This window comes from Balaenoptera acutorostrata, chromosome 1 (genome assembly GCF_949987535.1).
Source record: "Balaenoptera acutorostrata chromosome 1, mBalAcu1.1, whole genome shotgun sequence".
NCBI classification, from domain to species: Eukaryota; Metazoa; Chordata; class Mammalia; order Artiodactyla; family Balaenopteridae; genus Balaenoptera; species Balaenoptera acutorostrata.
Genome location: NC_080064.1, coordinates 177,416,782 through 177,444,221, shown reverse-complemented (window position 1 = coordinate 177,444,221; position 27,440 = coordinate 177,416,782). Strand labels below are relative to the sequence as shown.

Below are 27,440 nucleotides of genomic sequence, written 5' to 3'. Positions count from 1 at the left end.
ACAGAAATCTGATTAATGATTGTATCTTCGTTTCCACTTATATATATAATCGAGAACTAGACTCAGATTATTTTTTTGGTCCTGGCCAACACTAAATATTCTGAGTCTTTGTTTTCTACATATTATTCTGAAACTTTGTTTTTTAGCTGTCAGCCATTGACCTACCTTATTGGCTACCAGAAACTAAAACTACTTCATTGTAAAGCAATCGCCAGGAGAGATTTATTTAAATGTATTATTTGATTGTTAAAAGGTCTCAATCTAATGCAGAATTAAACCCTACATTGAGCTCCAAATTGTATTAATTTTTTTAACCTCCTTACCCCTGACCTCCATCTCCCAAAGCTTAAAATTCTAAGGGAGCAGCATTAGTTATCTGGTGAGTATTTTGGCTTGCGGATTTTAAACTTCATTCCAGCATTCCAGCCTCTTAAGTTAGTTAAGTTTCATAAGATTTTTCTGGCTTTCTTATGAGCTTTTCTTGGATCTCCCATTCGTGATGATTATTCACATCTTATTAAGAAAAGTATATATTACACTCTCATTTAGCATGTTTTGTGTGGGGCTCACAGCAACAGTCTGGCATGGGAAGGTTTGAGTTTAAAGGCAAGTGCTTTATAATTTAGTATAACTTTAAAATGTAACACATGGGGCTGTTTGGCTTATAACCTCCAGCTTAACTATGCAAATTTAACTCCATGGGCTGAGGAAGAATGGTTTCTTTCAAGCAAAGCTACTTTTCAGTCATTTAAAAATATTTTTAACTAACCAGTTGTCCTTTTCAGAATGCTAATTGCTTTAAACTGTTTCTTTAAAAAAAAAGAAATAGTCATTCTTAGATTCCTCTTTTGGGGTGTGCATTGCACAGGACCAGACCATGTGAAATTCTGACCTCCGGTACGGCCCCTCCCTCCTCCCCCTTATAAGTGGCAGAGGCAAAATGTATTTGAAAATGAATTTCCCATGCCTTGCTTCCCTCACCTTTCAGTGAACAGCAGTATAGCTGCCCTTTGACTACTGATCTGCTAGGCCTGGAACTCTATCTGCTTAAGAAGAAATAATTATTTAATTATATAAGAGGAAATTACATCCCTCCCTGTTCTCACCCAGTTTTGTATAACACAGTTCTTTACTTGTTTGCTGCAATAACTAGGGGAAAAAATAACATAATTTCTTGCTTGCTTCTTAGGACCAGGCTCTACTAATAAGAGAATAATTTCTTATTAACTTAAATTGGAACTCAAGCTGTTACATGAAAGCCTGATTTGTTCCAGCTTTACAGAGTTTTGAGTCTGAGTGGGACAGACAGGGAATATTGAACATTATGCACAAAGCATATTTTTCTTATGGAACATCACACAGAAATGCCTTCGTGGGTTACCAGGCTCTGTCACTAATTGATGTAATGCTTAGTAGATCCGATGAGTGTGCAGTTTTGCCTTTCAGCATTCCCATTGGATAGATGTCCTTAAATGTCAGGTATTTTTCTTTTGCCAGCAAGTTTGGTGAAATTGGCGTGGGGATTTATAAATATGTGAAAAATGCACATTTTTATCATTCTTCACAGCAGTCTTTTATCACATCTCTGCAGTATTAATGTCTCCAGGGGGGAAATTGTAAATTATATAACAGCTAAATTGGAGGTGTGTTTTTCTTAGCTAATCAGTAGCCACTGGTTGCTTAAGCAATAAAGTAGACAAAAGTGAAAGACAGCAAAGGAAATTCAGCAGTAGGATTGCCCATAATCCATGGACATTTCAGCAGTTTTCTGCCTTAGACTGGAATATTCCTGTCAGTTATAAAGAGAACTTAGACTGGAATATTCCTGTCAGTTATAAAGAGAACTTAGACTGGAATATTCCTGTCAGTTATAAAGAGAACAAATTTTTATATTTAATGTGTAGACATTAATTATTGAAGGTAGGAATGGTCATAATCAGGGGTCTAGATATATCTTGAGAGGTAAATTCAACATGGGTTTAAATATGATTTTAGTATCACATAGTTTAGAAATTAAGTATTTTATTTTTCTTTAGTTAAAAGAACTAATCTCAGATAGTCTGTTTAAAAGTCATGATTTAAAAGAAAAACAGTTATCACTGTGAATTAAGTCTATAAAATTTAAACTTAGAGTACACTTAAATGGAACATTATACGTGTTTCATCAAGATTTCAAAATGGGAAGAGATGAAGAACATTTTGAAGAGGTGTATCTCCTCTTCTCACCTACAGATATAGGCTTTGCATGGAAATATAATCACCTATAAAGCATTTCTATGTTAATAATGTACTTGACTATATCTGGTCATGTAAGCAATTAAGAATATTTAGTTCTCCATCAACATTGCAATTTAGATCATATTTAAATTATTTCTTATTCTGCTATCACATGAGTATCTCTTTTGTGTAATTTTATAACAAAATAACCTTTCTAAGAATCTTAATAGTAAGTTTTATCATTATTACAAATATTCTAAAATATTCCAAATTAATGAATGATAGTCTCTGAGTGTAAAGAATTTTTCTAAATTGTGAAGTAGAACTTGGTCATGCATTGTACCTGTATTTGGTGAAGAAAATGGACTTTAATGGCATAAGGTCTCAAGTTTATAATAAGAGTATTAATGATTTTATTGAACCCTTACTATATACCGGACATTGTACTCTGTTTTACATGCACTCTCTGATTTAACCCTGAAAACAGCCCAAGGAATTCAGAGCTATTACTGTCATTTCCATTTTATAGATGAAGAAACTATGGTTTGGAAAAATTAAATAGTGTTTAAAAGATTAATTAAATGGCTAATAATAAGCAGTAGAGCCTGGAATTGAGTCCTGGTCTGTCTGATTGTGAAGCCTTTCCTCTTAGTCACATCTCTGTGCTGCTCAAACGTAAGAGCATGAATTTTTTTTTTTTTTTGCTAGATTTTTTTAGTTTTAGCAGTAGTTCAAGAAACAATTACTGAGTGCTAGCTATGTAGTAAGCACTTGTGCAGATTCATTCTTGAAAGTGCAGAGCTGAGATCCTACTGATCACAGATCACACTCATCACAGATCACACAAATAATCATGAGAAGCACAGATAACTTGCCCCAGGCTGCCCAAGTCCTTTTTAGATCACGGAAAGGGTATATTCACAGCACTTCCTTGCACAGATCCCAAGGAAGAATCCTGCCTGATTTCTCCCATCTGTTTGTACCATGTCCCTAGTGTACTTAAACACTAGTGGGGGGACACACACAGTAGGTTCTTGGACATGCTAGTAGTAAGAAATAGATTTTCCACATTTTAGATGTAACATTTCCTTTGTGTCTAAACTGAATTCTCTATCTAAATGTCACACTCCATGCTGTCATATTCAGGGTTTTGGGTGCCTTTGCTCCAGCTCCAAGACTACCAAACAGTGCTCGCTGTAAGAAGACGGAAACTGTAGACCTTTCTTATTATGACTTCATGCAGTCTGGCATAGCTCAGTCCTCACTGCTAACTACTAAATGTACTTCCTCCAGCAGCTTTTTCCACGTACGCCTCTGTCTCTAGTTTACTCAAAGCACAGTTTACTCTCTCAACCCCTGAACCACGGGCAGCATCACCTACTACTATATTATGAAAACAGCTGAAACTTTGGTGGAATGTAGCATAGAGGTTAAGAGGGTGGGCTCTGCAGTAGATTGCCTGGGTTTGAATCCTGCCTCTAACACTAACTGTGTGAGCTTGGGCAACTTATTTAACCTCTCTGTGCTTCAGTTCCTTATCTATAAAATCTATATCTACCGCATAGGATTGTTTTAAGAATTAAAAAATAGTTTAATATATGTCAAGTGTTTAGGACAGTGTTTGGCACATAGTGAAGTTCTATAAATGTTGACTATTATTATTTTTAATATATCAGTACACTTAATGCTTTTACTTTGTATGACTTCTTTCCTTTTTAATGCCTTGCAGTCTGACTTTTACCATCACTCCTTTCCTGGCGATACTGGGGTCAGTGACCTCTTTGAGAAACTCATCTCATTTCTTCTCCTCCTTAGTTCGATAGCATGTAATCCCCGTTTACCATCCCTGCATAAGCTGTCTTCTTTTTTGCATTTCATGGCTCTATGCTTTTCATCACCCTATGCCTTTCCTTCTTACCCTATGTGCTGTGACCATTTCTGACCTCTCTCACTGTTGATGGAGCCTCCTTTTCCACCCTTCCCACGTCTGTCATTTCCATAATACCTTGCTTATTGTTTTTTTCTTACCCCTTCTCAACTGTTAAAAATTTCAGATCCCCATTTCCTGTCTGTAGTTCTCATGGTGATGGAATCCCTATAATTCACAATAGGCTGTAGGACATCTTTATTTAAATATCCTGCCAAACAAAGCATCAGAGGAAGAACACTTTGTAATCCTTCAACTGAAGCACTTGCACCCTAAGTTAGCATAGCCACGTACTGTAACTAGATATTGTTGACTCAGGAAAGATCTTGAACTTTGGAAGAAACTAAAATTTAAGGAAGCAGAACAATATGGATTTTAAAAAATAATCTATTCAAAAATAACATAATGACAGGGGCTTCCCTGGTGGCGCAGTGGTTAAGAATCCGCCTGCCAATGCAGGGGACACGGGTTCGAGCCCTGGTCCGGGAAGATCCCACATGCCGCGGAGCAACTCAGCCCATGCGCCACAACTACTGAGCCTGCACTCTAGAGCCCGCAAGCCACAACTACTGAGCCCGCATGCCACAACTACTGAAGCCCGCGTGCTTAGAGCCTGTGCTCCACAACAAGAGAAGCCACCGTAATGAGAAGCCTGTGTGCTCGCCGCAACTAGAGAAAGCCCGCAAGCAGCAGCGAAGACCCAACACAGCCAAAAATAAATAGATTAAAAAAAATAATTTAAATAGATAAAGTTAAAAAAAATTTTTTTTTAAATAAAAATAACATAATGACAGACAACAATACCAGGACTAGTTTTACTGTAGATCAACAAAGTTCTGTTGCTCATCAAAGTCCTTTTATAGGTAATCTAAGATCACTACCTTGTAAGTCATTTGGACAGGTATTTCTAAAACTTCAAGAGAAAAGATCAACTAAGACTCACTAGGAGTTACCAATTTAAAATGTTACTGGGGGACTTCCTTTTTATCTATGTCCCTAAACTTGAGCTAACCTGAGTTTTAGCTGTCTAAGGTACTTAAACTTTTATCTTTGGCTGTCTTACAAAGGGTGATCCTTTAGGCAAAACTAATCTATGGTGATAGAAGCCTGAATATTGGTTACTTCTGATTATGTTTATTGATTAGAAGGGGCACGTGCGAGCCTTTGGGGTTTCTGGGAAATGTTCTATATCTTGATCTGAGTGGTGGTTACATGGATGTAAAACCCATCAAGCTGAACACTTAAGCTTTGTGCCTCTTATGGAGGAGTTGGTGAAATAGGAATGGTTTAAAAGAATGACATAAGGGATTTAAGGATCTCTCCCCTTTAATTCTAAAATATCCTTTCACCTTCTTGGCCAGTCTGTATACACTTGGAAGGCAGGGATAATGTTCTCTTAATTTTTATATTCCTGATTGTGCAGTGGGAGGGGAGGTTGGAGGCAGGAGGAAGGCTTAAGGGCTGGCATACTCACCTCCTCCCAGGAGAGTTTCTTAGTAAACCAAGCTCCACTCTGAGCTACCACCTTGCTGTTTAAATATGTGTATATTTTTTTCCTTGATTTGAAGATGGCAAACTTAAGCTACATTTTTAAAAATAAATTTATTTATTTATTTTTGGCTGCATCGGGTCTTCGTTGCCGTGTGAGGGCTTTCTCTAGTTGCGGCGAGCAGGGGGGCTACTCTTCGTTGCGGTGCGTGGGCTTCTCATTGCGGTGGCTTCTCTTGTTGCGGAGCACAGGCTCTAGGCACGCGGGCTTCAGTAGTTGTGGCACGCAGCCTTCAGTAGTTGTGGCTCGCAGGCTCTAGAGCACAGGCTCAGTAGTTGTGGCTCACAGGCTTAGTTGCTCCTCGGCATGTGGGATCTTACCGGACCAGGGCTCGAACCCGTGTCCCCTGCATTGGCAGATTCTTAACCACTGCGCCACCAGGGAAACCCCTAAGCTACATTTTATGAGCTTTTATTTTATTTTAGAATTTTTATTTTATATTGGAGTAAAGTTAATTAACAATGTTGTATTAGTTTCAGGTGTACAGCAAAGTGATTGAGTTATACATATACATGTATCTATTCTTTTTAAAATTCTTTTCCTATTTAAGTTATTACAGAATATGGAGCAGAGTTACCTGTGCCATACAGTAGGTCCTTGTTGGTCATCTATTTTGCATATATGAGCGGCATTTTTATTTCGGAATCTGAAAAATATTCTGTGACATAATCACATTTCGCATATATCTTGCCTTATTTGCTTTCCCACTTGCATCTTCTGTTAGCCTCTCATCTTCCTATTTTGGTTCTTGAGAGTAGAAATTGTATTTTTACTTTTTACTGCTCAAAAGTGCTTAGTGAACTGGAATTTCTAGGGCGGAGAAGAGATGACAAAATGAATGATTTAATAATGCTAAGAAAATAAAGGGCTGTCCTTAGGCAGCTTTCCTTAGGGAAGGTAGTAACACATCTTTCCCATCCTTCTGCCAAAGATTTTATGATAGAGGTAAGCCAAGATTATAAAAAGATTTAAGTTTTCCATATGGAAGAGCCAGATGTAGGGCCAGGAAGAAGGAAAAGAAAGGGTGTTTTTAACATTTATGACAAGAGAGAGCCCTTGGATTCTACATATGTAAGCCTTTTCCTCCAAAATACTTCAACCTTTGACATAAGTCAGGTTCTGGGAAAACTTACTGCGCTCAGTTGACTTAAAATTGAATGTGAGTTTACTTTGTAAGAAATATCTGTTCGCAAGGAAAGCATATGGGAAACTTGCTGTAATACTGCCCTTGAGGTTCATGCAGTTAGTTGTCTTGTTATGAAGTTGTTCTGAATGAGCTGAAAAACTTTTGAAATTTCCTTTACAATCTTTGTTCTAGACTGTAATTTAGCATGTGCATGTCATTGGAGAGTTAAGTTTCTTGTATTTGGTTGGGGACCCATTTAATAACCTCTTTTGATCTTTCACTAACTGAAATTGTTTTCAAGTTACAAATGCAAGAATAATACTATAAACCTGTTAGTTCTTTAAAGGGAATTAGGATTTCCTAAATATATTCCATCCTGAGACTTGGCTATCTTGACTCCAGAGTAACTAAAACAATGTGATTCTGTGATAAGAATTGGATCAATGGATCCACTAGGACAGGTGAAACAGACCCTAGCGTGTTTAAAACTTTAAGAAAGTAAAACTCCTCAAAAACTCAGTGGGCTCTCGACTTCCACCTAACCCCCATTCTCAAACAGGGCCAGACTTACCTTATCTTCTGATCATAGGCAACCCTCTTTCAGGAAGTGGGGAGGCAGAAAGTGGATCTCCATATTTCCGTTACTCTCTCAGCCCAGTTTCCCCAAATCCGGCTAACAAAATGGGCACCGACTAACTGAGAGATTTCTGTTACCACTATTGTAGTCCTGGAAGGACCAGTCAACCTCCAAATCCACATTTGTCCCCATTGATAATTAAACCCAAGTGAACAACTGTTACTAGATTGCGCCAAACTGTGTACTAGGACGGATTTGGATGGTTCAGCCAGACCATGGAAATTCAGTCTCCTAGCTGAACAGGTGCACCACCATCGGCTCGTTATTCTCACAATATCAAATGCCATATATTTTATAAAAATGAATTTTTGGACTCTACTTTTCCCCTTACAGTGAGGCCTTACAGAAAATAATAATCGAAGCATGACAAAGTAATAGATTATTACTGGCCTAGATTATTAGTAAGTGGAATTGGGAAAAACTGACATCTGGATCAAGGATATCTCTTTAACTATAAAAGTAGTCATCAAATTACAAAGGAAAATTCCAACTATTGAAAATTTTAAAATGCATGTCAAAAAATCATGTTAAAAAACATATCACAAACTAGGGAAATTTTGATGTTTCAGAGCTTTAATACTCTTATAAGTAAAGAGGAAAAATATATATATATAAGCAAAAGAGACATAAAGTAATATATTAGTGTGATTACAATCGTATATATATGTTAAATAAATTTGGGAAATATAATGGAACATTATACAGCTACTAAAAATCATGTGTTCAGAAGCTTTTAATTACATGGGAAAAACTCATAATCAGAAGTGGTAACACTTTATGCATCCAGTATGGTCCTAAATGTGTGCATACTTACGGCGTATATTTAGGCACAAAGGAAAAAATACTGAAAGGAAATAGATCAAACAAAAAGAATTACAGAGGTTAGATTGGTATAGTAAGAGTATGGTTGATTTTTTTCTTCATAATTTTCTGCATTTTCCAGGCTTTAAGAAAAGTGTATGTTAGTTTTATAATCAGAAAACCAAACTAACATCAAAACAGAAAATACATCTCCTCAGAGTAACCCTTTTAACTTGAGCACTTCTTTATGTTTTCTCTTCTGGTAAAACTCACTAGGCTGGTGAACTAGATGATTCCTCACCACTTCTTATCCCACTAGCGTCTTTGATAACTTGGCATGATTTCCTACAGTGTTTTTTCCTCCTTTGATACATGCTACCAAAAATGTGTTACTACATCACAGTTCATCCATCTTCATATTTATCTAACATTAGCCTGGGGGACTCTGCCCCATCCTCCTACTTAGCCCTTTTTTCATAAACCATTTATCTAGCCATTTAGAAAGCCAATCTCTCTAGCTATTCACATAAGGAGCCAGCATTCTCCTTCAAAGCATTTTAAAACACTAGTTCTTACCTACCTTATGCGGGGGGTGGAGGGTTTATTGATTATTCATATGAAGTATTTCAACATGGAATTTTGATGAGGGGGACCTGGCTTCCCAGATTTTGCCATGGCAGAGTGTTGAAATACTTATGTGATGACTTGAACTCTCTGAAATTCCACACGAGAATACAGTAGAATTTCACAGCAGGAAAGGACCTTAGAAATAATTTAATTCAACTCTCTTTATAATGCAGATGAGGAACTTGAAGCTAGAGAGGTTAAAACCCAAGATTAATCCCCAGTTAATAGCAGGTCTTCTTACTTCTCACTGTGGTCTTTTTAATATGTTATTCTTAGAATAAGTTCCTCAGTTTGGTTTCATGATGTTTGGTATGATAGGTTTTGGGGTTGCAGACAGAATCTATGCCGTTATGAATTGAATGCAGTGAACTGAAGTTTTAGCCTAGTTGCCCTAGCACCAGGATGTAATGAGGACCTCACCACAGCTTGAGAACACATGGTCCCACCATGTTGGGGTGTTCCTCATTTTTCTTCAGGAAATTCTCGTTTATTCTCAGTCTAATTCTTTTAAGCATAGTTGATTTTTTTTTTAACCTCAGACTTTGAGAAGAAAACCCTTTTCTATCGGTATTATTTTTATAAAAACTGTGCTAGAGTTTTGCTTTGATCTTTTTTATTAAAGCTTCTGACCATTGAGTTATATAAATTTAACTTTTTAGTTAAAGGATAAATATGGGAAAATTTAGTTAAGGAAGAAAAATCAGTTTCACTATATGTTGTTGTTCTTAAAAGCATAACTAAAGAATTTCTGTAGAAGTTGAGGGAATAATCTATCCTCATGGCCAGTAAAATGAAGATATCACAACAGCTGCAAGATATTGGTTACACTGTTGGAATTCATTTTGATACAGTGGATTTTTATTATTTTTTTAACTTCCCCACCCCCCTAAAGTTTTTTGGTAGCAGGTGTGACTTTTAACCTTCCAAACTCAAACTTGTATGATACTGAATAACTTGGTGGGGGCCAAAATATGTGGGAAATGAATTTTAAAAAGATTAATAATCTTTTAATGTGGAGCTCAAATAATAGTTCTTACATTGAACAAAATGCAGACATGTTATACTAAAAATTGAAGACCAGCAATGTTGGACAAAATAATTGGCAGGTTTGTGAATTATGATTATGTTTATAATTTTGATCTCTAGTCTAATTGATGAAGGCCTTGTCCTATTAATAAAATAGATAACTTATTTTCAGGAATGCAAATAGACCTTCACTGAGGTGGGTTTTTTAAAAATAAATTTATTTATTTATTTTTGGCTGCTTTGGGTCTTCGTTGCTGCGCACGGGCTTTCTCTAGTTGAGGCGAGCGGGGGCTATTCTTCGTTGCGGTGCGCAGGCTTCTCATTGCGGTGGCTTCTCTTGTTGCGGAGCACGGGCTCTAGAGCGCAGGCTCGGTAGTTGTGGCGCACGGGCTTAGTTGCCCCGCAGCATGTGGGATCTTCCCGGACCAGGGCTTGAACCCGTGACCCCTGCATTGGCAGGTGGATTCTCAACCACTGTGCCACCAGGGAAGCCCTTTTACCGAGGTTTTACTTAACATACGAACTCTTAGCTGTATACTTTGTAATGAAAATACAAAACATTTTTACTTTTTTACAGGTAAGATCCATAAAATTTTGAAAGTGGAGAAATGTTTGTGTATCTTTCTTATCTTAATGAAAGTAATAAAATATATTTGTTGAATCAGGCTTAATGTAAACCCCCAAAATATACTTGTAAAACTATGCCCTCAACTTCCAGATTAACCTTCTGGACAACCCCTTTGCTCTGTAATTCAAAGTATCACTAACTTCATTTCAGTAAGCACTGTAACTATTCTTAATTCATTATATAGAGATAAGTTAGATGTAGTTTTAGGCATTTCTAATTGTACTTAAAGTACATCATTATATATAAATATTAAACAACCGAGAGTATGGAAGTGTGTTATACATAGAATATATAAACCTTGGTTTATCCAAAATTTCACCAGAATTTTTCTTATAATATATATATTTATTTTAATATTATTGATTATATAATTATATATAGTACATTAATTGTATTAATATATTTTATAATTATATAATATTTTGTAATAAATATATAATTATATAATTAATAACATTGATTATATAATTAATTAATGATACTATATATTATTATATAATACTATATTTATGACAATAGATACTCATATTCTGATTCACATATGTATATATAAGATTCTCAGAGGTCCTCTGAATCATTAAAGGAAGTTTAAAGTCTTTGCCATTTCTTTTCCTCTCAGCACTGTACACCTAGAACTCTACACTAGCTCCCAACCTGATCTTCTTATCTTTAGCGTTTCCTGCACCTTGCCACCAGATCATTCATCCTAAAATAGTGTTTTCATCGTATCCATTCTTGCTCAAGAAACTTTAGCAGCTTCCTATTTCTATTGCTTGCTTCCCGCCTACTCCAATAAGCTGCCCTCTGCACTGTTCCCTCCTAAGTCCTCCTGACATTGCTCATGCTGCTACGGGAAGGTGTCTGGCATAGGTCTTGGCACAGTGTTTGTTTCCGTTCCCTCTGCTTCCTGTTTATCTGTCTGAAATCTATCTGTCCTTCAAGACCTAGTTCAAATTCTACTTATGTCAAGTTCAGGAGATACTCTTTGGAGTACTCTGTTCCAATATTATCTCCCTGTTCCCCATTCACTTAGTATTTTGTACTATACCTTTAAGTTTCAATTATTTTCTTGTATTATTCTCTAATTGTTTCTTGTCTGGAAGTCACATTTCCCTGGCAAATTGTCCAAAGCGGTGGTTCAAGCTCTGACTGTGTAAGCTCTATTCCAAAACCTACTGAACCAGATCCCTGGGAAGGACCCTGGAAATCCCTTTCTTTATTTAAGCTAACCAGGTGATTCCAATGAAGATCAAATTCCTTGGTGTCATTTGAACTGTGCAGTAAATATTTGAATTGAACAAAATTAACTCTAGATTTTGTATTAAATGTATTTTGTTTTAAGTTCTTTGAAAATTTATGATCTGTGTATAGTGTTACCTATTTTCTTCTACTATATAGTTAGCTGGGATGCTTCCATTCTCCCCAAATTCTGTATCAGTGAGAGAAATTTTCAAAGAAAATATTTCAATCACATGTACCTAAATGAATGCATATACAATTTCCCTTTATAAAGTTCTTTTTCACTTCTCTTTAACTTTACAACGAATTCATGAATACATTCTCATGAAGAATTCAAAAATACAAAGTAAAACTCACTTTTGATTCCTTCTCTCATGGTAAACAATTTGCCATGTTCCCTTCTGAATTTTTAGCGTACATTTACATATTTTGTATATCATTTTTCCCATAAATGCTGGATGAATTATTTTGAAACTTCTCACTTTGTCTTGGTGTTCTTTCCATATCAGTATGTGTATGTGTATGTGTATGTTTCTGTATTCATTCTGTACAGTGTTCCATAGTATGGGTGTACCACCATTTATTTAAGCATCCATTAAAGATGGACCTTTAGGTTGCTCTCACTTTTTTCCTTACTGTAAACCACACCTCAGTGAACATCCTTGCATGTGCACTTTCGTGAACACATACCATTTGCTCTTAAATAAGATTTTCCAGTTCTGCCCTCATTTTCATTTTTGGTTCACAAGCAGTTTCTCATAATCTGCATCAGGGTACTGTCTTCCAGGTTGTGGCCAAAAAGTACAGGATCAAGTCAGAAAATTTGCATTCCAGACCTGGCTCTTCATTGACTTGCTCTGTGATCTTGGACCTTTTTCTTCTTTGTTACGTGAAAACAAAGATTAGAGGGATGACTTTTAGGGTTTCTTACAGTTCTAATGTTTTCTTTTTCTGATTAGGCTTGCAGGTGTGATACCATTTATTTTTATTATATTCAGCTATTAGCAAGCACCATTTGAATCTTGTAAAGTAAATCATAAAGGTTCACAGTGCTTATGAATAAGAGGGCATTACACTTTATTCCTCATTAGTCTTCTGCACTACTGCTTAACTGATGCTTGAATGCCATTTCCAGATGAACTACTCGTAATGGTGGTGGTGGTGGTAGCAGAGGATGAGGGGGAGGGGGAGGAGGGGGAGTTAGACCTTTTTTTCTTTGGCTAATGCTCAACAGTTTACAGAAAACTGTTGCTCATACAGCTCATTTTCAGGTATTATCCATTTCTCACAAATCCTGAGAAATTAAAGGACTTGTTCAGATCATTCAGCTAATGAGTTTCAGGGTCCAGACTTGAGCTCACATCTTTTTTCTTCCATATATATATATATATATATATATATATATATATATATATATATATATATATACATATTCTTTTTCAGATTCTTTTCCATAATAGGTTATTACAAGACATTGAATATAGATCCCTGTGCTATACAGTAGGTCCTTGCTGTTTATTTTAACTCATATCTTTTGATTACTTAGTTCACTACTTTCTTAAAGACAATTTCCCATGCTCAAATATTTATTTAATTGATGCTGAATTTCTTTTTTAACATTTGTAAAGAGATTGGTATTTATTACATGCTCTTTAAATATTAGTCCTCCACTCCCAACCTTATCCTTGGTCTCCTAGTTTATTTTATATTTTGTGTAGTAGCGGGACTCTGGTCGGTTACAACAGTTTGAGACAGCAAGATGACCAGTACTTTTGAGTCCACATCTCTTGAGCATTCAGGACATGCATTACGCAAGTAGTTGTGGTTATTGTTATCCTTCAAATCACTTGACACAGACCATAAACATTTAGCTCTGGTGCATGAAGATAAATTAGAGGCCGAGCTTAGCTTGTCTACAGGGTATCTGTTTCATCTTCACGATAGACCCCAAGTGTGCCAGTGATGATTCATGGAAATACTTAGTGATGAAGATTGGTTTTGTTTTTGTTGGAAATCTTTTAAAGAATGCTCATCAAAGTGTGGATTCTTTATTTTCAGATACTTTCTTCCTAACATACCAGCAATGAGCTAAAGATATTGCTTGCAGAATACCCTTTTACAAAAAGGCAATGTGGCACAATCCAATGGGACTAAAGTATGGGACTATTGAGACTAAAATGTGCTACTTTAAGCACTTTCTTATTTAAATTTGGTTACTGGGCTTCCCTGGTGGCGCAGTGGTTGAGAGTCTGCCTGCCAATGCAGGGGACATGGGTTCGAGCCCTGCTCTGGGAGGATCCCACATGCCGCGGAGCAACTGGGCCCGTGAGCCACAACTACTGAGCCTGCGCGTCTGGATCCTGTGCTCCGCAGCGGGAGAGGCCGCGATAGTGAGAGGACCGCGCACTGCGATGAAGAGTGGCCCCCGCTTGCCGCAACTGGAGAAAGCCCTCGCACAGAAATGAAGACCCAACACAGCCAAAAATAAATTAAAAAAAAAAAAAATTCCCTTAAATTTGGTTACTACCATGAAGTATAAAAAATATGTCCTTCATAGCATTTTAGTTGTTCAGAAATATACAAAGCTCTTTTTTTCCGTAGCTTTGATTTTCCTGAATGCTAGGAAAAGCTATTTGGAATTTGTGAAACTTGATACTGCCCCTTTCTAAGTCGTGATATTAATTCTGCAGCTATGTCAACAATGGAGTTCTCTAGACGGGTAGCATATTTTCATGTTTTAGTGGTCCCATTTCCCTCACCCTACAATCTCCCACTGTCTTCCCAAAAATTATCAAAAGAGAGAGAAAAGGTGAGGGAAACCAAAAAAACAGGCCATTTGTAGCTTTTCTACATTTTTTTCTGTTTCTTGTTAACTTTTTCCCTCACATACAAATTACCTTTTTAAAAAATCTTCCTTGCCTCTGTGTATCCCCCAACCGCCACTGTCATGATTACCCCACTCTGCACCCCGCACCTTCCCTCCTTCTGAGAACTTTACAGTGTCATTAGTTAGTCCCTTGACCGATATATGTGCACATACCACAGTTCACTGGTCATCGGAGCTGGAGCCAAGGTTCTCAACTGCTGTTACAGTTCTCAAGTGTGAAGTGCTGGGGCAATTAATTACTTATTATGAGTACTGAGTTATAAGTGCCTTATTTATTTTTTTGAAAGCAGAGTTGAGCTTAGCCCTACAATCATGTCAGCGTCATCCACTCGCATATAGAAATGCTCTCTTGAATGGGAGAGAGACACTCCAGCTAGTCATCTGGGGATTGTGCACAACCCAAGCTTATTTACGCTACAGCCTGTGGGAGTGTGTCATGGAGCATGCAAATGTCATCTGCCTTGGGGCTTTTTCTCAGCAGAAAAAAAGGCTACAACCCTAACCAAAGAACGAGCAGATGTTCCCACCTAAGATTATTATTTTTTATTTGTTTTTTTTTTTTTTTTTGGCATGAGTTTTGACCAGACAGTATTAAAAGGTGAATGAACCTTCGAAAAACATGGTTTCTCTCTTGTTTGTTTTTACCAGTTGTTATTTAACAACACAAGACTGAGGTTAGGGGGAAAAAATCATTCTGCAGATTTTATTAGAAAGCTATTAAAAGTAGCAAATCTGAAAGAGGGTACAGATGAAGGGAGACTATTTTTGATCATGAAATTATGTGGTGGATTCCCTTGTTTGCCTCCTTAAACAGGTATGTTCTGGTAAGAGATTGTAGGGCAGAATTCAAGATGGCAACACCATAAACCATAAATCAAACAGGTTTCATGTTTTACCTGCAGTTGTGGTTTTGGTGTTTCAAACATCTGTTTGTCATGTCCATTAGTATAAAAACTTCAAAGGGAACTATGTTTTCCCAGGAGGTATCTTTGTGGTAACCTTAGTTTTTCTTTTTCAACTGATGTCAACAATCTCTACTTATTGTCTCAAATTTAACATAAAATGAGGTCTTTACTCAAGCAGAAAGAATGTGATGGATATGTACTTGTTTCTGTCTCTTGGGAGCAAACTAGTCATAGATCCATGAATTTCTCAGTTACAAAAAAAAGTTAATGGGGGTGAGTAGGAGGAAAAAGAATATTTACATTTGTTACAACCCAAAATGTATATAATAAAATATTTTTTTGCAACTGCTTGGTATGATTTAGCCCAGAGCTATGGCTCTGGGGATCACCTTGGGTCTAAAGACAGCAAAGTCTCTTAACTTCTTGTGGAAATTCAAGAGGTAGTTTTGAGGATGTGTAACTTGAAAACTGGGAGTGAAAAATTAAGGCTTTGTGTACAAGTTAAGTGATTGGTTTCTTTGATCAGTGTCTTACTCTCCCTCTCTGTAAAAAATAATTTTTCTCACAAAGCTCATTAATAGCTTCATCATTGGTGTTCAGATAACATGTTCTTTAAAAAGCAGTGTGTGGTTGTGGTGATGGACACACAACTCTGTGGAAGTACTAAAACCCATTAATTTGTACAGTTTAAATGGATTAATTATATGGTATGTGAATTCTATCTCAATAAAACATATATTTAAAGAATCAATATATAATTATATTTGAGAAGATAGTGGGGTTTTTCCCTTGGTAGATTTACCCCCCAAAACGAGTGTTCTTCATGAGTTCTTCAGTAGCAGACATTTTTACTGAAAGCCCCATTTGTGTAGAGCAAGTTTCAAGTCCTTCACCAGCTCCTGGGGTTGTAGGTGTGGTCTTTCCCTCTGTGCTCAGATGGCCTGGCTCGACCATATCCACAAAATTGATATTGAATTAGGCATGAGAGAAACAACTGTAAAAGATTTGGGGCAAAATCACCAAAACTTAGATTATATATTGTAATTAGTGAACTCAGGCTATTCACAAGTATCTGAAGTCCTCCAAAACTGGAAATCATAGACAATGCAGTATGATAAGTAAGAAAAGATTGGCGGCTGAGTATACATTTAAATTTAAGTTACAATTAGATATTTAAGGAATGTATATGGCACTTTTTTTAGAATTTTTTACTTTAACCTTTCTGATGAGCCATCAAATTAATGATTTCTGCAGCACTGAGGAATAAAAGGGCCTCTATTATAGGATTCAGAGGCACAAACGAAAACTTAGAAAATGTAGTAAAGTGGTAAAGGAGCTTAGGATTGGCAGATAGGAATGGGCTGAAGTTACAAAGTGCGTGTGTGTGTGTGTGTGTGTGTGTAACAGAAAGAGAGATAAACAAATAGAAAATAAAACTAAATTTTCCTGTGTTTATATTTATGTCCTCATTTTCTTGCTATCCATTGACTACTGACTTCAAAGCTGTTGAACCTGAGAAAAGTAATAAAAGATGCTCATTCATTAATCCAGCAAACTCTGATCTGACATCCACAAAGGACCATACATTCTACTAGGTTATGGAGATGTGAACACAAATAAGATGTGGTCCGTGGGTATGCTTTTAATGTCAGTTTTCAGCTTTTAAAAGTGAATTCTCTTTATTGTACATATATAAGAAGAATGCACTTGGGGGGGGTTTCTTTAGTAATGCTGTGAATATTCGGTCTCGTACTTGCTCGTAAAGCAACAAGCTCTCTTGTGCTCTTCTTACTGGAAACTCTGACTTTAAATTCCACATCTCCCAAAAGAAATAATACTTCTTTTCCTGTATGACAGATGAATACTTTATGATTATCCCTATGTCGTTTTCCCCCCTGGTATTACAGACCGACACACACAGGGCTAAGAACAGCAAATTAGGAATCAAGAAACATGAGTTCTCTCTACAGCTCTGCTTCTACGACCCTAAATGACCAAAGGCAAACTGAGGCCCATCTCTACAAATAGGACTGGGATGAAATTGGAATGTGTCTCTTCTCTAACATTGTTCCCAGTGCTTGCAATCTCTGGAGTTGTTCCATCTCCTTGAGTTTAGTATTTTTAAGGGGCTTAGACTCATTAACGAGGACATGTACATAAAGCATGAAATTTAGAACATATGCATCTTTCATGTAAACAGATTAATGCAAAGTGCATTCTAGAATGTAAGTTCCATGAAGTTTGGGACCCTGTTGGTCTCATTCATGGCTGTAACAGGAGTTAAATAAATATTTTTTTAAGAATGAATACATGTATATTAGTGAAACGTAATGGAGAGGGAAAATATGAAAGGAAACTTTAGATCTCAAAGAAATTCTAAAATAGGGCTCTAACTACTGGAAGAGTAATAGCTTGAAGTAGAAAGACTAGAAGATAGATTTTTCATTTTGTTTCATTTCCTCAAAGTATGGGACAGCCTGGTGGAAGATTTCAGGTTAGAAGAGAGTACACAGGTAGGAAATTTATTCATTTATTCAGCCAATATTTAAGTATACTCTCAGTATTAGTGTAATGGTGATCAAACTTTTTGATCTCACGACCCCTTTACACTTTCAAAAATTATTAAGGATCCAAAGGTATTTTGTTTATGTGGGTTTTATCTGATATGTGCCATGTTGGAATTGAAACCGAAATTTAAAATTTTTAATTTAACTTATTTGAAATAATGACAGTAAGCCCTTTACATGTTAACATAAATAATATTTTTCATGAAAAACAATATCATTTCCAAAACAAAAAAAAAGTTTAGTGAGATGATTAGTATCATTTCACATTTTTGCAAGTCTCTTTGATGTGTGGCTTCAGAGAAGACAGCAGGATTCTCATACCTGCTTCTGCAATCTACTGCAGTCTGCTGTTTGGTTGAAATATACAAAATTATGGAGAAAACCCAGCCTTAAACAGGTATGGGGGTTGGAAAAGGGAGGCCCTCACAAACTCTGTGAAGGATCTCAGGAACTCCCAGGGATCTTCATCCCACACTGTGAGAACCACTGTATTCCAGAATGGTGAAACATGAGTAGTGACATGTAGCTGAAGAAGGAATACAATATTTCTAGTTGAAGAAGGTATTGATGTCCTATTTTAAAAAAAAAGAAAAAAGATGTTGGGGGATCCTTGATAAGTAAGAAGCAGCCTGGATTGGAGACTTGTATGTGGCTTCTTGTTGTGAGAGAGATGAGGGAGTCTGTAGCCGTAGGTTTGGGGAATGTTACATGGTATGACCATGATTCCCTTAAGAGAGTGTGATAAGAGTCTGGGAAGATGCCACCTACTGGTGTACAAGATGGTCAACATTCATGGTTAAATCCAAAATCTCTCAAGTAGAATCCTTTTTAAGCCTTCCAGGATTTTTTCGTAAAGAGAGATAACAAGTAAAATGTTGAATACATATATAAAGCATTTGTTTATATTACAATGCCTTGTTTCTGATTGTTTTTCCTTTGCTTTTTTTCCAGCCCATCCAGACCTTTCAAGTTACCAAAAAGGTAAAGTAGTCTGGATTATCTTATTAAATAAGTATATGCTTTTCCCCTTTTAGTATTTTCTTTACATTTTGCTGCTGTTTTCGCCTTCCTCGTTCATATTTTTGTGAAGGAAAACTAAATTTCCTCTGAGTTGGCTGCTTGAGGAATCCTATACCTCCAAAAGTGGTTTTAATCCCAAGGTAGACGTTTAGCCTTTAAATGCTATTTGGGTTTAATCATTTATATTTGCATAATTATTTTAAATTCTTTCCTGTAATGGATTGGCTTCTCAGGGTCCTACTTATTAAGAGAGAAACTGTTCGGCCAACTACCATGACTTAAATTCATGGCAGTTTATTTCAGCTGGGTTGTCTGTGTTTCTAAAAATTTTGTTATCATGTTAAGATGGAAGTATTCTTTTATGTGGAAAATTTTAATTTTAGTTTTATAGTAGAAAAGCAAAATTTTAAATGGACAAGAGGTTCTGAAAAAAGCATTGTCTCATCAGCTATCCTTGTACATTGTGGTTCCAGATATACTATTATTTAAGAAATTCTTAGTGATCTTTGAAATTCATTTGCTAAAGAAGCTCAGATGCTAATAACTCTGAAGCCTACCTCAGGAGAGTCATCCTTTCTTTGGAGTAAAATTACTACATAAATTTTAATTAGTAAACTCCTTTCACATTTAAAAAATATTTTTAAAATTGTAATAAAATAGACATAGCATAAAGTTTACCATTTTAACCATTTTAAAGTGTACGATTCTGTGGCATTAAGTACATTCACATTATTATACAGCCATCACACCATTCACCTCCAGAACTTTTTTCCACTTTTCAAACTGAACCTCTATACCCATTAAATAGTACCTCCTCGTTTCTTTCTCCCCCCAGCTTCTGGCAACCACTATTCTACCCTGTCTCTATGAATGTCATTACTCTAATACCTCATATGAGTGGAAGAGTACAGTATTTGTCCTTTTGTGACTGGCTGATTTCACTTAGCATAATGTCCTCAAGCTTCATCCATGTTGTAGCACGTGTCAGAATTTTCTTCCTATGTAAGCTGAACGATATTCCGTTGTATGCATATACTACATTTTATTTACCCAATTTTGCAAAAAAATGATGGAAAAAAGATGAAGGAAAGAGGTTTTACAAGTAAATATGGCATATGAAGAAAATGAATTTCCATTTTTCTAGAAATAATAGGGTCTTCTTAAGTGACCAGAAGTTTTATATTTTGAAAGATTCGTATATATTTGTCTCTGTTAATAGACTGGTATTTTTAAAAACCTGAATTTATTCTTTTCAGTATATACACATATAAATACAACTTCTTCCTAAAATTAGCCTTTTCTGATTCCCCTTTCCTACCCCAGCTGGAAGTACTCGCCTCCTTCATTGAATTCACAAAACATTTTATCTGTATCCTTCTGTTGACCTGGTTTTGTAGGTATTTGTGCACCGGTCTGATTTTCTGAATTAGGCTCTAAGTTCCTTGAGGATAATATCCATGTCTGCTATTATTTTATTCCCAGAATGCCTGCCTTCTTACTATGTAATGTTAATTGTTGAATGAGTTTATTACTTCACAAGAAAGAAAGAGTTCTGTACTGTTTTCCTCTGTGAAATTCCATAAGCTTCAATCATTCCTCCCACTAAATTGATAGTTGATGCCACTAGAAATGTTATGATTAATAACATTTAGAAATGGGTACCCTTAAAGGCCAAGAGGAAAAAGGGAGAGATATTAAAGGAAACAGAAAGAAAGAAACCAAGGAAGAAGAGATTTTTTAGGAAGCAAGCAGTAGCTAAAGTGTTAAATATTGCTCAGGTCAAAGAAGATGAAAACCAAGAGAGTTAGTTGACTTTGGCAGTTTCAGAAGAGTCATGAGAGCAAAAGCCAAGCTATCAGGGGTTAAGGATTGGGTAGTTGGTCAGGAAAAGGAGGCCTCAAGTCCAAGGTACTCATACTCTCTAAAGCCTGGCTCTCTGCTCAGAAAGGAAGGGGTGAAAGAGAAGAGTGTTTCCAGAAAGGCAGCAAAGGGCAAAAGAAAAAAGTCTTTGTAAGCTGAGAGGAAACTTTACTCTGGAGGGTCTTATTGTAATACAAATGGCCCATTTGAAACAGGCCCCCATATAGTGTCACTACAGCATAAGTTGGCCCTGTAAGACACTTCATTTGTTTTAACAGTTATTTCTGATCTTTTCCCAGAATAAACCCAATAATAAGGTGGCTGAGAATCTATGAGGATATTTGAGGGACTTCCCATTGGATCCTCATGAAAATCCATCATGGCGGGAACAGCCTGGACCAGGGTGCCAGGCAACCTGCCCACTTACTCAGATCCACAGTTTACCCACAAGCGCAGTCCATTCATTCTGCTCTTCTGAGCCCTTCATATCTGTACTATTTGAGACTTGACCTACCGAGGAGTGCCATGGATACACTTTTTTATAGAGCAGTGCCGTGGATAGCGAACTGCGGGCTGAACCTAAGCAGCTGATACAGCAGTAAGTAGGGCCTTGAGGAAAACTGTTACCTGGTCAGTCACTGGAAAATGACTGCCTGCTGTCACCCAGGAGTTACAGAAGTGGATTGCGTTTACGATTATGTTGTGTGGTCTAAAGATTTACAAAATTAAGATCAGGCAGATGAAAGACAAGTGCTACATGGTACGCAGAGGAACATACTATAGTATAAAGAGTGGTCCTTTGGAAAATTCTTCCCATGCACAGAAAAGAATGTGCAGGTTCTTTATTCAAATTTAAACTTAGTTAGAATATGTACCTGGAACCCAGACTCACCATGAAGGGAATTAGCCAAAAAATATAGTGATAAAATTTAGAGGTCATTTTTAATTTCCTTTACTCCTCCAGTTTTCCTGCTTTATTAGATTTTTGCCTTAACATTACAACCATTGTCTGGGTTTCGTATTATACGTGAAACTTTTGTTTCCCACGTGGTGCCCATAGTTACACAACATCTTAGAATAGACAGCAGGAAACAGAAATAGCCTCAGCAGTTTTGTGGTATTTAGGAGAAACCGTTGTCTGAATGACATTTACTCAAAATAGCTGGGGCTTTCCCCCACGGTGCTTTATGTCCTCAGGATGGTGAGTCCATTTCTTAAGTGCGAACAGTTGTCTCTAGGAAAGGTTAGCATGTGAAACATCTGCTTTGTGAGGAAGTGGACTTGTAATATAGTAAGGTTAAACGTGTTTGGAAGAAATGTGCTGAAATCACTAATGCCGTAAAGTTTCCATATGTAGTCAATGCATGGATATGGTATAGAGCAGTGCTGTAAAATCAAAACCAAATGTTTTCAAAGGCAAGAAAAAGCAATTATTGAATGAGGTTTTTAAGGTTGCTATGCATGTGTGCAGATTTTTCAAGAACACAAACAAAAAGTCATTATATGGGTAAATTAAACCACAGTATGAAAACTAAGCAATTTGGGGCCCACTGCCCTCTATTGATAACATGTTTGTAAGTAAAAATGCATAACTTCTGGTTCATTTGAAAGAAAATTGATCCATTTAACATAAAGTATAATGAGTAATTGTGTAAGCCTGGGGCCATTTTCATTTCATAGGGCTGATATTTTAAAGGTCTAAAATGTAAAGGACTCTTTAAGTCTGAAGCAATGAACAGAAGGTCTCAAATGTGCTATTGACAAAGGACTTTATAGCTTCAAACCGATTACTTTCATCTTAGTTTGCATTTGGTAGAAGAGGAAATGAAGTATAGAGAATATAAGCTTTGGGTGTGTTCTAGAAATACGAACGCTTCTGACCACTTGGTGTTTACATTTGAACAACTACAACCAGCGTATTGTGATTTATTTGTTTTCATTACGTTCAGAATTGTTCTTAAAAAGTTATTCCATCTTATCTAGCATAATTTTTCCTTAGTGAGTTTTTAAATGCAGAATTTACAGTCTAGTGAATAATGTTCAAACTTGAAGTCCTTTCGGTCTAGGTGACTTTGCATAGAGAAATTAACTATTAGTGTGGCTTAGGAATTTAATTTTCAAATGACAGTTTGGGGAAGCATCTGTTTGTGGCAAGTTGACTTATTCCTGATGTCTTCTGTTTCTCTTGTGTTTGAAGCAAGAGACGATATCATAGTGGTTAAGAGGCCAGACTCTAGAACCAGACTACCTAGGTTCCTAGCTTTGTGACTTTTTTTTTTTTTGAGATATTATTGACATGTAACATTATATTAGTTTCAGGTGTATAACATAATAATTTGATATTCGTATGTATTGCAAAATAATCACCACAATGAGTTTTGTTAACATTCATCACCACACATAGTTACAAATTTTTTGTCTTTCTTGTAATGAGAACTTTCAAGATCTACTCTCTAAGCAACTTTCAAGTATGTAATACAGTATTATTAACTATAGTCACCATGCTGTACATTACACCCCCAGGACGTGCTTGTTTTATGAGCTGGGCCAGCTTGTGACTTTGAACAAGTTATTTAACCTGCCTGTGCCTCAGTTTCATCTCATAAAGTTGTTGTGAGAATTATATGAGATGATAATCTATGTAAAGCATGAGAGCAACTGGAACTCCTAGTGGGTGCAGGCTATTGTTCTTTATTTTCCTAAGGTTGCTTTTAAAAGAACAGTAATGAAAAATGCCTGTGCGAGTGCTCCCTTAAAGCATAATTATGTTATATTTTAACTTCCTTATTACAATTTAATTTGAATATCTCCGCAAAGCCAGATCTATGAATTTGAGAGATCAGAATATAAAAATCAGCCGTCTATTCTTAGAGACATATAATAGTTTTTTTCAGAATGATGGTTAGAGCCACTAGCTTGCTTTAAACTGCTAGCATGGTTTTGCAGAAAAACTCAAAGTATATGAGCAAGAAGCCTATTTCAAATGAGCCAGAAATAGCCATCAGAGCAGCCCAGTGAGCTAAATAACACTGTTGAGAATAATTGTCCACAAGTTAAATGTTTCATTTTTTCTCTAATAAAAATTCAAGAAATCTGAAGTTGGCAGAATACATTTTGAATTTTAGAAAAGTTCAGTTTAGTCAACTTCTATGGAGCACTGAGTTCTTATTGAGATCTGGAAGCATCAGGTTAGGAAGGCATGGTCCAGGATCTTATGGAAGGGCCCAGAAACAGATATTTCAATGGAAAGTGGTGAATGAGGGTGTGGGAAGGGTGTTGGAAGAAATGGCTTAATGGTGGGATTTGGTAACAGAGGGGAGTTTCTGAGGTGTAGTAAGAAACTAAAGCCAGGCTGTGGTGATGAGACAGTGAAGGGAGGATAAGTACATACATGGGTGTTTGTTCATCTAATCAATAGATAGTTACCAAGCACCTTTTAAAAGGCACTGTTCCAGGCACTGATACTACACTAAATCAACCAGTCAATCAATCAATAGTCTCTGCCCTCATGGAGCTCACAATCTAGTGGATAAGTTCATTATAGTTTTAGCTAAATGGAAGGTTAATAGGTTTATGGGGAGGTTTCAGTTTGGTTTGGTTATTCTTATGACTTACACTACCTGAACCTGTTTATGGGCTGAGCTCTTTTTCAAGAACTGTTGGAGTAAAAGTAGGGAGAAAGGAATAACTGGAGAAACAAAAGTTCTGAAAGAGACTGCAAGGAGGATGGAGCCTCTGTTAAAATACATTTCTTTCCACTTAGAAAGTGTAGATTTAAGAGCTTCTTTTTCCCAGGCACAGATGTAGCAGTGAAATGTTATTTGTCAGGAATGGACATTATTCTTGCTCTCAGTAGCCTGTAGCATCTGACCACTGCTACTTTATCACAAAAAATGAGAGGACGGTGATTTTCCCATTTTCTACTATAATTATGTATAAATACTTATAATCTCATGAGATCTTTTACTGATAAATACCTGTGCTAGGTCTGAAATAGGAAGATTTAACAAATTGCTCTCTTAGGTAGCAAAAAAACTTTACTCTGCTTCTAAGAGGCTTTCTTTGTGATCTCTCTCTGCTTTTGTAGTTATGCAGCCCTGATAGCAGACTGGCCTGTGGTTGTCTTGGGCATGTGCACCGTGTTCATCGTGGTCTGTGCCTTGGTTGGAGTATTAGTGCCAGAGCTTCCTGATTTCTCTGATCCATTGCTGGTAAGGAGAATTGAGCCAGTAGAATCTGTTTATTTTCTTTAGCCCTCAATCATCTCAAAAGATTAAGTATTTTAAGACATGTTGCATTATGTTATTTAGTTATCCCATCCGTTTTAAAAACCTTCTCAAGCCATCAGTAAGTATACACTTCTCTTTCTGAAAAGTAGAGACATGTCTGTATTCTCAGGTTCTTAAAAGGGGTCAGGTAACTTGCTCACCATCAAAAATCTGGAAATTTGCTTCTTGGTCTCCATGTTTAAACTAAAAAGCAGAAAATTGGAGAATCTGCAGACTGTAAAAACGTCTTCAAAAAATCTTGAAGACTGAGTGTCACCTTTTTTTCCCAAAGACGTTAAAGGAATTTCAGTATTACTGAGAGATAGCAGGGTCTCTTTTTAAGTAAATGTCCCTCAGGAGTGGAATAGTGAGGAAAGTATGAGCAAGGATAATGATAAACCCTTTGTAAAACACTGTTGCATGCATAACACAATTTAATTTGACCATGATTTTTTTATAACATAAAAATAAATGCCAGGTATGAATTTGGAAGAGAAGCTTCAGATAAGTTTTTTTTTCCTCTTTCCTGAGACATGTAACATACCAAAGAATCAAACTGTTTGTCACAGTAAATAGGTGATCATTATTATGTCAAGTCATCTTGTCTTAATGCAGTTCGCCTCTGGAGTAGCTGTGAGGAACGTGTATATTTTTTGTTGAAAGCTATACATCACCTTGACATTGCCTTCCCGAGCTGTTATAACTATACTTAGCCTGAAATGAAGTACACTAATGGGAATTTGTAATATTTTGCCTTAGGGTTTTGAACCAAGAGGGACTGCAATAGGCCAGAGACTGGTCACGTGGAATAACATGGTGAAAAATACAGGATACAAAGCAACATTAGCAAATTACCCCTTTAAATATGCAGATGAACAAGCCAAAAGGTAATCATTTATTAACTTTTAGACAAACCACTGCTAACGAATTCCACTTTTAAACATTGCCTGAGCAAAAAGATTACATCTAAAATGTGTGGCTCAAAATCTTTGCCACTGAATTTGTTGAAATTGTCACTGTCTTTTAAGATTTTGTTGTATATTAGTGAGGGTTTGGGGTTTTCTTTCCTTTTTCAGAAGTGAGAAAATTAATGTTGGTTGCTTATGTTCATCCTTCCGACTTAATATCAAGCGCTTAATAGGTCATGACTTTGAGGTTGTACTGTTACCAGTAGGCTTCTCAGCCTTGAAATAGTGAGGACTTGATTGAAGATCAAACTGTGTTCCATTTCAGCCATCGGGATGATAGATGGTCAGATGATCATTATGAAAGAGAGAAAAGAGAAGTTGACTGGAACTTCCACAAGGACAGCTTTTTCTGTGACGTTCCAAGTGAGTGGCATCGTAGATGACAAACCTTTCAGAGTTTCCTGGGATTGAACATGACTGATATCCTAGACTATCAGGAGTAGGTGGCTGGTCACACAGCTTCACTGCTTCTATCATGTTGAAAGGGGTTTTAGCTTAATTAACTTGTAATTTTACTTCTCTAGGTCAGTCAACCACTAATCTGAGTTTATTTACCTAAAATTAAAAATTAATGAGATGATTGGGTTATATTCGTTTTTAAGAAAGATATAAATCTAATAAAATTCTTGACCTTGCCCCAAATCTCAAGGCATTTAAAAAATTCCTTGTACATTTTTTGGATTGAACCCTGAAATAATCTACAGTATTATCAAAAATTTATATCTAAATTTTTGATTCATTCAAAAAACCTATATTAATAGCCTTCTTGTGCCAGCCTTGTCATTAGACATTACAGGTAGCGAGATGAACAAAATAAAGTCCAGAGGTCCAAAGCTTGAATGCCTCAGGGACCTAGCTCATATATGAATGAGAAAAGTGAGCTGGGTTAAGAATGCAGGAAGTGATGGTGATTGAGGAGAATGCAGCAGAATGTGGCCTTGAAAAAACGAGGGCCCAAAGATTGTAAGAAATTCCCGGAGGCCAGGAATCCAGATTTCAATGTGGAATCACCAGATCTCTAAATGTTGGCAGCAAATTCACTAAATAAAATTTGCTGTAGCCTAGAGTCAGCCTGGTCTCTGTGCAGATGCCAGGAAGGAGGAGTTCACGGCCTCAAGGAAACATGTGTCACTTTGAAAGTCATTGATTAGCCCTCATGGTTACGGATGAGGAATTGCAGTAACTCCA

At 36.6% G+C, this 27,440-nt stretch overlaps 1 protein-coding gene across 5 annotated transcripts in view; it reads left to right on the top strand.

The window, feature by feature from the left end:
- The window catches only part of DISP1 (dispatched RND transporter family member 1), a 209,480-nt gene that overhangs the window by 169,933 nt on the left and 12,107 nt on the right, over nt 1-27,440 (top strand). For all 5 annotated transcript variants that reach the window (XM_007172041.2, XM_007172040.2, XM_007172042.2 and 2 more), the window contains exons 3-6: nt 19,088-19,117; nt 25,104-25,227; nt 26,044-26,171; nt 26,518-26,615. In XM_007172041.2, the coding sequence (XP_007172103.2) occupies nt 19,088-19,117; nt 25,104-25,227; nt 26,044-26,171; nt 26,518-26,615 (380 nt within the window). The remainder of the gene's footprint in view (nt 1-19,087; nt 19,118-25,103; nt 25,228-26,043; nt 26,172-26,517; nt 26,616-27,440) is intronic.